Source organism: Coniosporium apollinis (assembly GCF_000281105.1).
Source record: "Coniosporium apollinis CBS 100218 chromosome Unknown supercont1.1, whole genome shotgun sequence".
NCBI lineage: Eukaryota > Fungi > Ascomycota > Dothideomycetes > Coniosporium > Coniosporium apollinis.
Window position 1 is genome coordinate 496,345 of NW_006913263.1, and position 13,049 is coordinate 509,393.

The 13,049-nt window shown below is 54.7% G+C and overlaps 4 protein-coding genes across 4 annotated transcripts; 3 read left to right on the forward strand and 1 right to left on the reverse strand.

Moving 5' to 3' along the window:
- Positions 1-386: 386 nt before the first annotated feature.
- Positions 387-1,365, forward strand: W97_00177 (uncharacterized protein; the record flags this gene model as incomplete). Its single annotated transcript, XM_007778094.1, has 2 exons — positions 387-972; positions 1,118-1,365. The coding sequence occupies 2 exons, from the start codon at positions 387-389 to the stop codon at positions 1,363-1,365; spliced, it is 834 nt and encodes a 277-aa protein (XP_007776284.1).
- Positions 1,366-3,577: 2,212 nt separating this feature from the next.
- On the forward strand, positions 3,578-4,636 carry W97_00178 (uncharacterized protein; the record flags this gene model as incomplete). Its single annotated transcript, XM_007778095.1, has 1 exon — positions 3,578-4,636. The coding sequence occupies one exon, from the start codon at positions 3,578-3,580 to the stop codon at positions 4,634-4,636; it is 1,059 nt and encodes a 352-aa protein (XP_007776285.1).
- Positions 4,637-5,506: 870 nt separating this feature from the next.
- W97_00179 (uncharacterized protein) lies at positions 5,507-7,702 on the forward strand (the record flags this gene model as incomplete). Its single annotated transcript, XM_007778096.1, has 3 exons — positions 5,507-5,525; positions 5,590-7,551; positions 7,641-7,702. 3 exons carry the CDS (start codon positions 5,507-5,509, stop codon positions 7,700-7,702), a joined length of 2,043 nt encoding a protein of 680 aa, XP_007776286.1.
- A 3,954-nt stretch (positions 7,703-11,656) lies between these two features.
- On the reverse strand, positions 11,657-12,846 carry W97_00180 (alcohol dehydrogenase 1; the record flags this gene model as incomplete). The annotated part of the gene is made up of 3 exons (XM_007778097.1): positions 11,657-11,929; positions 11,995-12,501; positions 12,562-12,846. 3 exons carry the CDS (start codon positions 12,844-12,846, stop codon positions 11,657-11,659), a joined length of 1,065 nt encoding a protein of 354 aa, XP_007776287.1.
- Between the last annotated feature and the right edge of the window lie 203 nt (positions 12,847-13,049).

The window sequence follows — 13,049 nt, forward strand, 5'->3', positions numbered from 1 at the left end:
AACACATGACTGTTGAGGTGAATTTGCATGAACTGTTCGCATATCCCTATCAATAGCCATCATCTGCAAGGAGCTGGATAGAGCGATGCAACAAGCTGATGCTGTCGTAAGAGCGAATATCCATTTTGAATGCTCCGACCCAGGAGAAGTTCAATAGTTCGGAGGTTCATCGCTTCTGGCCCGCTCCGGCCACCGTAACAGCATCAACGAATAATCAATGCCGTCATAGAGCTTCATCGTCAGAGAACAAAGCTCAAAACCACCAGCATCCCGCTCTGCCTGCCTCAATTGCCTCTCCACGACCTCTTGCAATCGGCACCGTATCCCAAGCCGCAACCATAGCGCCCACAAACCCCCTCACCCGCCTAATCCACCTCCTCCGCACCATGTCCACCACCGCCGGCTCCCAAGCCAAAGCGCCCGCGCCATGGAAAGCCGACTTCCTCTCCCACATCTCCAAGATGCCCTCCCCCGAGTTCGTGCTCTCGACCCTCCAAGCCGCGCCCGCGGGCTCACCCACGCCCTACATCCCCCGCGCCCGCTTCTGCATCTTCCGCGGCATGTGGGCCGAGCTGCCCGAGAACAAGCACAACGAAGCCCCGATGAACGAGCGCGTCTACGAGAGCGAGATGCCGACCTTTACCTCGGATGTGCGCATGGAAAAGATTCCGCAGCTCTTCGCGAGCAGTGCGGGCCATGCGAAGAGCGTGGAACAGGCGCAGGGGAGTGGTGGGGGAGGGCCGGTTGAGGCGGTCTGGTGGGTTAAGGAGACGGGCACGCAGTGGAGGATTAAGGGGAAGGCGTTTGTGGTGGGGCCAGATATTGAGGACGCGGAAGAGAGCAGTGGGGTGCGCACGGTGAAGAGTGAGGTGGGGAAGGGGATGAGGTGTGTCAAGGAGGAGGGGAAGGAGGGGTGGAGCTGGAAGAGGGAGCTGGCGGCGCAGTTTGGGAACAATTCGCCGGGGCTTAGGGGTAAGTTTTGTGGTGCTTCGCGATTTTAAGTGGTTGTGCTAGGCGTTATGGGGAGGAGACGTGGAGGGGTCTCGATGGCTCCGCTATGAAGAACTTGCGGCTTGGGTTGGGGTCCAGAGAATCTGTGCTAATACTGCCATCGCAGGTACCTTCCGCGCACCGCCTCCTGGGCGTCCGGTGGGCGAGCCATACGATGACAAGGAGCTCGAGCTAGGCACGAAAGTCGAGGACTTGTACGACCCGGTAGCAAGAAAGAACTTCAGGGTTGTGATCATCAAGCCGGAAGAGGTCGAAGCGACTGATATAAGCGATCCGGCGACGGCACGGCGGCATAGGTACACGTATGTTGGCAAGGAAGGCGAGGAGTGGAAAGTTGAAGAGACGTGGCCATAGAACGCCGCAGTTTCCTTCATGCATTATTTTCGACTCTATCCTGTAATGATCAGGGTGCGTTTATACACCTTGGAACGCTCAAGCATCTGTAAATAGAAGCATTGCACTATGCAAAGGCAAGATGCAAACAAACGCCCTTAAGATGTGCTCTCTCACAAGTCTTCCTCAAACCTGTCCGACCAATTGATAGACTCTCAGCGATCTTGTCCTCCGCAAATCACGAGCGACCATGTCCGAAGTAGGACACACGACGTACGGATGCCTAAGGACGGGTGGTCGCATCAAGGTCGGGCAGTTTAAGGCCACTCAATGCACGACGAACAGTACCCTAACGGGCTATGACGATGGTTATTGACGATAGCGCTCGACGTCGCATGCGTTAGTCGCACATTCTTCGCGGCTTCCGTTGCACTCGCACGACTTAGCATGTGCTAGAGTAGCCTCGTACATGTCCGGGCTGTGCGCTTCGTCGTCGTCGAGTATCCAAGACCGACGGGAGACGTTCAGGTAGCCGTCTCGAAGCCATGTCGTCAGACGCATCGCTTAGCATCTTGCATCGCCGTTGATGCGGCACAGCAAGTCACAGGCGGCAGCGGCATTGCGCTGCATTAGCCGCTGTGATGGACACGGCAAGGGAGTTTATTTCACCGCCGTCCCTGGTCAAGGCTATTTATCAACTCGATCGATTGGCGACAGGCCACGCGAGGCCGCTTCGTCTCGCTCAACGGAGCAGCCTCGAGGATCTGCCTTCCCATCTTGGACACGGAAGCGGGGGGAAGAGGGTGAGATGGCAGCAGCACGGATGGCGTCGCTGGCTTGTCGATCGCGGACGATGAGACGTTTCTTGGTGTTGGTGATTGGATTCGCTGGATACACAGGTGGTTCGATCAGGATGGGGGCGCGCGGCAGGCGCTTGGAAAGCCGTCTGTGAGAGACGGGGATTCTCCAAATTGGTGAGCCGGATGCCGAACCTTGCAGTGTTGTTCTCCCTCATGACCCGTGCCTGGATACGTGTACTCTACCAGACCCCTTCAGATACTGGTGTTTAGGCACCGATTGCTCCTGGTGATTTGAGTTTTAATACCCACGTGAGCCTTGAAGCGGTGTGCCTCTAGATAGCTCCACCGCTAAGAAATCCTGCTTCATCTGTGTATGCCGGCGCAACCTCAGGCGTGCGGAACGCGAAGCGATGCTTTAGTTGGTGGTGACGAGAAACGATTTCCCAGCAGCATGGTCGCCAGGCTTGCTGCATCGCACACGGCGACACCGACGGCCTTGACCTGTTCTTTCGCTTCTTTTCTCCTCATCCCTCGACATCACGCTCCCGCCCTGTCCAATAAATACCGACACTTTCTATCAATCCCTAACGACGCCCGAAATCAACCACGAGCTTGTCCACAGCACCCCGGGATGGGCCTTGGTCGAACAAGACAGCCGTTGCAAGTTGCTAGGCCACGTCAGGCGGGGAGATGGCCTCACCACGAAGGCGATTTAGCGCTCTCTCACCGTCAATCAGCAGCTGCAATCACTCTTAAAAGTGAACGGTCAAATGACGAGCCTTAAGCAAGCTATCTAGACCGTGTTGTGGAGCATTAACTACGGTGATACTGAAGGCAGCATTGTTGTTGATGCAGCCCGTGGTTCCATTATCCCGCCCGACGTGGGCCTCTTCGCTCTCGCGCATGGCTTACGGTCAGTGCTCCTTCCGGCTGCCGCGCGCGGGGGCTTTTCTTTGCATGACGCCAACTCAAAAGCAGCGGCGTGAAGCAAGCCTCACCCTTGGAGGCCCGACAGGGGCCAGTCTCCTCAAGGGATCCCTCTTTAGCGGCCCGCGCTGGCGTCCGTCGTCTTATTGCTTCTGTCTTGCGGCCGTCGTCGACTTTGGCACTCCCCCACGACCGTTTCTCTAATTGCCCGTTTGGACTCAACGATATGATTGTTGCTTGTTTGTTTGCCTTTGCTATTCCCACACAAAGGAGTCTGTGAACGTTTACAGACCGACAATCATCTACCGCCAAGCACCGAACACCGAAACCTCCGCGACACCGCCTTTCTCCTCTCCGCCGCTGTCTGTCACTGCATTGGCGACTTCAACCGGCGGTTTAACACCTGCCAGTCCTGACACCCCGCATCGTCTCAACCCATCCTATCTCCGCCGCTCCTCTGCATCAGCCCGCCATCGTCAACCGCCGCCCCTCGACACACCCGCAACATGGCCGACCGTCAAGATCCCTTCACATTTTTCAACGAAAACATTCCCCAATGGCTCCTCCAACTCACCTCCATAACCTCCAAGATCAACGTCCGCCATGACGAGATCTCCATGGTCCCCATACCCGTTTCGCCGACACCAGCACCTCTCCGCAATCGCAAGACCGGCTCCACAGAATCACTGCGGCCAAACGACGACCAACTCGAGACTGTCCATCAAGCCATCGCCCACGACGTTGCCTCGCCGGTACCGTCCGAGGACGTACCGCCCGCTGTGCGCCAGCATCAACAAGCCATGCTAGCGAACCGAAAACGCAAGACCGCGTCCGTGATAAGCGGGAATGCGATGTCTGGGCCGCTGAAGTACCGGACGCGGAGCATGATCGTGGTGTACTACGACAGCGAAGTGCAGAAGGCGTTTGAGGGGATGGTCAGGAACATCGGCACGGGCAGGAACCTGCTGCGAAAAGGGAAGATGGCGGCGAGGATGAGTGCTTTGACGGATCTGAGTAGGGATGACGAGGATGAGAAGATGGAGGTGGATGAAGACGAAGATGAAGATGAACTGCTCAAAAAGGTTGCGTATAGGCCTAGCAAGGCGGTTGGCTTTAGGACTACGAGGTCGAGACAGAGCCCGGGGCTCGGCTTGGGTGGGGCAGCAACAGAGCATTTTGATGTTGCGGATAAGGCGCTGGAGAAGGCGCAAGGGCTGTGTGAGAAGGGTGCGCATCAGTTCTTACGGGATGGTGACTGCTCGGACGAGATCGATGGTGCGAAAGAATGCTTCGAAGAGGTGCTGGCCGTGGCGGTGAAGGAGGTTGAAAAGCTAAAAGCCCAAGTTGAGAGGCAGAAGAAAAAAAAAGAAGAGAGGCAATTGTCGCAGGAGAAGAAGCAGACCTATGAGGAGCCATCGCAGCAGCCCGAACGTATGGAGGTGTCTTCACCGACGCCCGCGAAAATGGGCCAGCCTATGATGATCGAGGTCGATGACGACGAAGACGATGATGAGGAATTTGTGATGCCGCCACGGCCGATACGATTGACATCTAGAGCGTGTTGAGGAGACCTTCTGTGTTTTGTCTTGCGTTTGAGCGAGCGTACTTTTGTCTTATTTCGCTGCGGCGGAGTTCTTTCTTGGAAACCATTGGGTTGGAACAGGCAAGGGCCGCGTACGCTAAGAAGGACTGCGTGCTCTTGGATTTCGGTTCGTTTCTTGTTCATATTTACTCCAAAATCTTTATGGCTAAGTGGTTGGGTGGGTGATGAAGTTGATAGATACCACGTGACCCACGAGGATGATGTCGGTTCCTATCTCAATCTGCTGGAAAAAGTATCGTCAGAACTTCCGATTAGATGCGTAATCGAAGTCATCGCTCTCGCTGATATACTTGTGTTGCGTGCTGCCACAGGTGTCACTGACCGTGTTGACCTTTCAGCAAAACGCTCCACCGAGCCACTTGCGTATAGCCATATTTCCGCTAAGCACTCTCTTTCGAGTGCCGCATGCACCTCCAACCTTGACGTGGTCACTGTTTCCGTTGTCTCCTGCCGAGAGGTAAGCTGTGTCCGGTTATCGCCTGCGGCCGATTATCGCCTGCGGCCGAGGTTGGTCTCATGGATCGAGGACTCCGACTTTTCTACCTATGGTGAGAATTCGCGCTCACCTCAATTGCGACACGACACGTGCCGGCGCGTTCTCTCGCGTTAAAATCTCTTTCCTCTCCTCCCCCACGTAACACACAGTACAGTTCTCGACGCTTCAGGTCTCCTCTATCTGTCTTGTGAGCTCGAAAGCACTATCACGCCACTTAGCTCTCGTTTCCTCACTCAAACTATTAGCGACGCGATTCTGTGAGCTCGTCAACAACGACACGGGCTTCTTAACGCGTCCTATCTCCCATTGCATGAGAAGCACGTCTCCCGACAGAAGATGGCGAGCTCCGAACTGGGTGAGCCGTGTGTACCGCCGCAGGTGAGCTTCCTCGCTGCGCTTCGAGCTTTTCACACTGACAGCCATCCGGTCAACCAAACACCGCGCGGCGTCACGCCTCACCGCCAGTCAGTCGTCAAAACGCAGGCATCCGGGCATTCTTGCCGGCATTGACGAACACAATGTCATCGAAGTGTCCGACGAAGACGAGGCCGCGCCAGACAACCCGACCTCGAGTTTCCATCATCACACTACGCGTGCCAGTGTTTATGGACGTGCGGACGCGTTGTATGATATGAAATATCACCCCATGGACGACGTCATGCGTCCAAGCCAGGCTGCGAAAAGGCGAAAGCTCACTGATGTGATCGAAGCGAGCTCAGAGGAGGAAGACTTCGTAGCGCAATCGTCCAGCTCCGATTATAATGGTGTGGATTCTCGGAGGAGGTTTGGGACACAGCGTGAGCCAACCTCGTCTCGCCATTCGGCGCGCACAGCTTCCAAGCCGCTGGTCAATTACGATGTTAGAATCCATCCACAGGACAACATCTTAGCAGATCTTGGTGTGCCGGGCTTCCCAAGGCATTGGAAGCGTGCCACCGTGTCTGCTGAAGACGAAGTAAGCACATCACGGAACAAATCAAAGAGCTGCTCCTCAAATTCGACTGCGCGGACCTCTTCGAGCGCGAGTAATCCATCGACGAAGCACAAACCATCTCAAGGGCGAAAAGGGACCAAAGATGACCGGGCTTTGCAAAACAGCCCGCATGCTATCAAGCGATACGCGGAACCTCTTGGCGTCTGGACACTGGAGCCGGGCGAGCGGTATTTCCGCCACGATGTGGACTCTTGGTTCGAGGATCCATCAACCAGAGTCGACTTTACCGGTGATTCCGAAGCGGATTTCCACATTCTGCCGATGCGGCGATACAGGACGAATAATCCTCCTGGAGAAGTACTCGATGATGAGCAAGCGGTGTTGATACACTCCTCGCCTCATAATGAGGCAGATAGCGACGCCGCCTTGCTGACATTGGAAGATGAGGAAGCTGGACGGGAGTATCTGGTTATGGAGGATCAGCACGTTGCCACGTATGCCACTAGCTGTTCCGATGGGTCTGGAGGTTCGATCGAGAAAGACGGGAGAGAACATTCGGCTGAAGGCAACGTTACCATGCCTGAGCTCGTCTACGAACAGTCTACGAAAGGCGACGATCTTGGAGCGGCCTCAACGGCTCAGCAACCCTTCACCCCTGGTGATTCGGCGGGAGGTGATGCCATCGTAGTACCAAGCAGTCGCGACACGCCCACCCCAGAGTCCAGCCTGGGCAGTGGAAGTAGAAATGAGCAGAACGAGGAGCAGGACGACGACCAGGATGAGGAGCAGTACGATGAGCAGGAGCCTCCTGTTGACGGCGGAGACAACCATGATGACGGACCACTCACAAATGCATTCATCCTACCGTTACCGACACGATACAGAAGCCAACGAAAGAGTACCTCGTTCAACATACATGTTGATGACGAGGAAGCCCCACGACCCAGTCAATCACTGCTTGCGCCTGCGGCCACCGAAGATTTTGACAAAGAGAACGTCGACGCCCAGTCTGAATCTCGATCCGACAGCGAACCGGAAGACGGTCACGTAGCGGTGCGGATCGATGAGACCAGTCTGGCAGGTGACGGCACCTTTCACCAAAGTCTCGACGCTGAGACCGCGGAAGGGCAGGCAAACGACGATATGGAGACAGGATGTCAGTGTTGCGCGACAAATACATTACATGTCGATCAGGCACCGTCAGACTCCTCTCCATCACGGGACCTCCACCGCTCGCCCGATCCCATCACCGTTCAAACGATAGAGCATGAAAGGGACGCCATCGTCCAAGAGTCTGATGCGTCGCAGTCATCAACTCAGCAGTCGCCTCCGCCTGCATCTGACAGCAACAACACAGCAACACACACGCTATCGCCCCCCTCCACTGTGCCAGGAACCCAGCGTGCTGCAGGCACACGATTCGTTGAGGAAGTCGTCGAGAAAGCCAGTGAGCTATTGCTGTCCGCCGTCATGGTATTCCCTTCTCCGGTGTCGCTTCATCTTGCAGTCCAAGTTATTTCTCATACGACTTTACAGGAAACATCCAAGACTGCGGCTCCGCCCCATCATCTGACTCCTATGAGCATACGGCGATATGACGATGCCTCGAGCTCCTCACTGGTACCTGAATCTACTCAAGATTCATCTTCACCGCAGCGACCCTCCGAATCGACCGCTGGACACCAAAACCATCAGCCAAGATATGTGAGCATTTTCGGCGGTGATGGCGACGGAATGGGAGAAGAGCTCAAGAGTGGAGCTTTTGACGACCACTTACTCAGGTCGTCGCAACATGCCTGAGAACTATGCCTCCAGCCTGCTTGCTTCACTGACTGCCGTTGCTAAGATATATGTAGGCCATCACGCAGCATAGCATTTGCTCACTTACTTTGCATGTGGATGTACTTGTCTGAACTTCTTCGTTGTCGCGTTAGTCTTGCCGTTTCTTCGCCCCAGCAGATATTCTGGTCGGCATGCTTCATTGCTTCTGGCCATGTTCATGCCTACGACGTTAGCTATTGAGATCTTACACCGCTACAGATAGTCATCAAAAGCTTGTTTGCGTCGCCAGTCTCTCAATGTGACTCGTCAGACCTGGGCTTATGGCTATTTCTTTTCCATTCGCCCTATTGTTGCCAGAATCTGTTCCTGTCGCAACAGAGCACCACAGTGCTACTCTATTGAATAATGACATATGGATTGTACACAGTTCTAGCCTAATGGTGGCAAGCGACAGAAACGTAATGATAGGCATCAAGGTACAAGATTCAGGTCCACGAAGTATTTGAGTGCAAAGATTAGTCCCATTTCACCACTTGGTAAACAATATGAACCCCTTTGTTAACACCTTCACCCATTGTCGTACATATGCACCTCTCCCGTTCTTTGAAACTCCGTGCGACATTTCCCCTCGTCTACGACTACTTATTCCCGACCATCCACTTGGGTGGGCTTTTGATCCAGGTCAGCATGGATCTTAGAAATAACAGAAGATTGAGACGGAGCGACATACAGCAATGCTCTGCCTCGGGGATACAGCCATTGCTTCTGTGAAGTGACTACTATGTAGTGATTACTGCGTAGTGCAAGCATCTCTCGGAAGAGGAGCCGGTTAACACTCCGGCTCCTGGATGTGGATTCTCCACGGCGATTTAGCTGAAAGCGGAAGCGACACCTGTAACGAAGGAAACGCGCCGGCGGTATCTAAACTGTAGAGCAACGAAAGCAGTGTCGAAAAGCCGTTCTCAACCGTCCAAACGCAGCAGAAAGAGCTCCATGCCTTCAACGCTGAACAAACCACGGGCCGGCTGGTGGTATACCTCTCCTCATAGATCGGCGGCCGAGATGTTTGAGTCGTCCCACACAATCTTGTTCCTCTCGTCCAAGTGAGCGCCTTGTACAGTTGGTATCCCGTTCGATATAGAGACACAGGAAGTTCATGGTTTGGTCGCTAGCTGGTGGAGGCTTTGGAGCAAGGCCCGCGAGTCAGGTTGTGGTTCCTGGAACAGATGTCAATACGACGTTTCCAGTCAATTGATTCGATGTAACGTATCCGCGGGATCGTGTCTCGGAAATGTCTCGTTGCCGCGAGCGCGCTGTGCGGGAGGAGCAACACCGGGAGTTCCGCTGAGGAAAGAAGAGACTGAAGGCAGTAGGAGGGCTTCGAAGCCTTTACTGGGATGTACCAGGCGGTGCTGAAACGGCTGAGTACAACAACACGGCCGAATACGAGATCAGTCCTGGCTGTGAAAATGGCTACGACGGACGAGAAATCTGCAGCAGAGAGAGGGAGGATGGGGAGATGAGGCTCGACTGGGAGAGGATAGAAGGCGTGAATAAAGAGTGGAAGGGGAGATAGAGCGTAAATCAGCGTAGAAGCCGCTGAGGAGATCTGCGCCGCAGGACCAGGAAGAGGAAGAAAGGCATTGCGGAACCATGCGCCCAGCGTGAGACTGTGGCGCTGGCCTGCTTTGAAGATCTAGATAGTTGCGATCAAGATGAGTTGAGTAAAGTGGAGGCGATTGGGCCAGTAGGTAACATTCGGAAGTCGCGAGATTGGGAGTTCCCAAAGCCTGGTAAGCAGCTTCTGGGTGCTTCGGAGTAGAACCAGCCATTGGGTAGGGTCAACTATATAGAGACTGCCAACAAGTTGTGAGAACATCTGGTATAATAGTCCCGGGTTACGTGATGAGCTGAGATCCACGCTAATCTCCAAGAGGCGAAAGAAGAGATAGCCATCGAGAGAATGGTGGTTCAGGACTTGAGTATCTGTGATTGTGAAGAACACCGATTGTCGGGAGATAGTCGAAGCGGAGATCGAGTCTTTTGATGGGTCTTGTCCGTTACTGCGGTTCTATGTTGATGTCAATAAGCTGTTCTTCGCAAGTCAATTCGATATAGCGTACTGCAAGATTATCCCAGAAAGATTTCCCCCGTAGCCGCGAAACCCGCGCAATCCACCAGTGAGCTAAGCGAAACCGGAGGCGAGCGGTGCCGATGCAGGCGGAGTATCCGCTATATGGCGGAGGGAATATTGTCTGGGATGAAACCGTACTCGTAGCTCGGTCATCGAGTGGAGAGCAGAAATAGTAAGGCGAAACGGCAGCTTCCGAAGGGTCGCTGAGGAAGAGAAGGACGGTCTAACCAGGTAATGCTGAAATTCTCGAGTATGCCCGAGGAAATCTGCGGCGTAAAACGAGGAAGAGGAGAAACCGGATCAGCTCGCCAGGACGACTAGACTGGATGGAGCTAGAATCCTTAAAGGGGTCCTATGTGGAGCCGATATTCCAGCAAGTGCTCCAGTAGTCGCTCCGGGCCTGAACAGATGTTGATACCACAAGCGACTTGACAAGAGTAAGCTTACCCAGTGGTCGGAAGCTGAAAACTGTATGACCGTGAGTTCCCCCGGTTAGGTGGAAAACTCGTCCAGGCTTTGGAAAAAGACCAGCGCTGCATCAAGACGGTTAAATAGAGAGGGAGGCGAAGGTGCTGATTGAACGAGGAGAAGCAAGGTGTGTGGTTGAGGAAGAAAGACGAGGACGGAGGTGAGAACTCAAAGGAAAGAAATCTCTGCCAAGCCAGCTGAACAAGCAACCAACGTGATGGCAAGAGCATGTGGAGGAAGGTGTCTGGGTGCTCCATTGGAATGGGTACGAAGGCCGCTACCTAAGTAGCACTGACTCTGTTGAACGGTAGTTGTCATGGCATAACTCAACCCGAGTCTCTGCAGTATCAACAATTAGTTATATACTCTGCCACTCGAGACACTGAAACCGTCTGGGAAGCAGTATCGTTCAGAAAGCAGCGTGCGCCGTCGGTCACCGTGAAGATGAAATAGCACTCTGGTACTTATCACTGCCTGGTTTCCATGGCCTTTAGTGAGTATGACACGGCTCAACAAGCTGAACTAGTTGAGGGATAAGAACCTCACAACGAATTACTGTACAAGATTATGGAACTATGCGTGAAACCTGCAGGCCGTAGTATCACAGAGCGCCGCCGTTTAGCGATCGCTGGAGAGCGAAAACAGGGTCTCCAAGTATACGATGCGTCTCCTGTGCCAATTCTGGCCGGCGGGAGCGTACTATCGCACCGTGAGGGTTACCAATAATTCATCATGATAGACGCGACGGGGCTGTGCCAGATAGAGGGGATGTATTAGACTACAGAGAGGATGACTGGATGGGAAGTCCCCGCTAGACTGTGTGATGTCGAAAGGAAGGTTCCTGCTCACACTGCTCAGGCGTGTTCTTACTAATACCACACTTTAAGCTTGCGTGGAGTGCCTATGGCAGATGTGAGTCGACAAAGAGCGGAACGGGGTGGAGATAGGCCTCCGCTCTCCGCTGTGATGACGTCATCTCACCAAGCGCGTGCACACACAAGCAGGTATCGATCAGTTCCAAAGTCTCATCGATTCAACTATTTACACCAAAGATATTTTGCCCCAAGTCCTCCGATAGCCCACTCACCCTCCTCACGGCACAATGTCCATGGTATAACTCCCGTGAAACTCCCCATCTGTTGCCGATATATCTCTAGGCGCACAACCATTACTTGGTGGTATCAAGCACATAGCGGCCGGCAATCTCGCCCTTGACCATCTTGTCGTAGACGGACTGAAGCTCGGACAGGCCGACGACCTTGAAGGGCGCCTTGATGAGGCCGCGGCGGAAGAAGTCGAGCGCCTCGGCGCTGTCCTTACGGTTGCCGACGTACGAGCCGCGGATCGTGACCATCTTGATGACGGTCTCGAACACCGGGGCACGCAGGTAGGCGCCGGCGGGCAGACCGATGCAGACGACGGTGCCGCGTGGGCGGACGTACTGGAGGGGAAGTTAGCGACGCACCTTAGGGAAAGGGAGCAAGCGAGGGATGATGGCGGACTAACCTCAGCAGCCTGCTGGAAGGGCTTCTCGTTCACGGCAACGAGAATGACGGCGTGCGGCCCAAGGCCATCCTCGGTCGCGGCTTGCACATCCTTGACGACGTTTTCGCTCTTTGCGAAGTCAACGAACTCGGCTGCGCCGAGCTGCTCGATGGACATCTTCTTCTTCTCATCACCGGTATCGATGGCAATCACGCGCAGACCCATCGCCTTGGCGTACTGCTGGGCGAGAGAGCCGAGCCCACCACCAGCACCGACGATAGCGACGGTCTGGCCGGGGCGCGCGCCGGACTCTTTGAGACCCTTGTAGACGGTGATACCGGCGCAGAGGACTGGGGCGACGGCGGCGAGGTCCATGTCTTTTGTTAAGCGGGCGACGTGGGCGGCCTTAGCGATGCAGTATTGCTGGAAGGAGCCGTCGACTGTGTAGCCGGAGAGGAGGGCTTTGGGGCAGAGAGGCTCATCGGCTTGCTGGCAGAAGTCGCAGGCGAGGCAGGTGCCGTTGATCCACTTCAAAGTGCGTTAGCACGGTTCCATCTTGATCTTCTGCTCTGAAAGAGTAACGCTCACCTTGACACCAGCATAGTCACCGATCTCAACGTCCTTGACGAGCTCACCGCGGGCAACAACAACACCAGCGCCCTCGTGCCCACCGACAAGAGGAAGCTTGGTCGGCAGCGGCCAGTCGCCGTTCACGGCGTGGAGGTCGGTGTGGCACACACCGGAGTACTTGATGTTGATGAGAACCTCATCGGGACCGGGCTGCTGGACATCGATCTCCTTGTACTCGACTGGACCGCCAGTCTTCTCGATGACCTGGGCCCACTGCTTCTTTGGGATCTCTGGTTGGGACATGTTGACTGAGTGTTTAATTGAGTTGGGGAGTGGGATGTGTTTGAGAGCGCAAAGGGCTGAGTAGTTTAGAGGAGCTGGAGTACTGGGAAGCCGAGACTGTGAGTGAATGAGTCGATGATGAGAGGGATACCGCAGAGGAGAGCAGCAGGGTCTTATATCAACATGCAGTGGTCACTGCAGGAGCTCGAGCTGCACAACCCCTC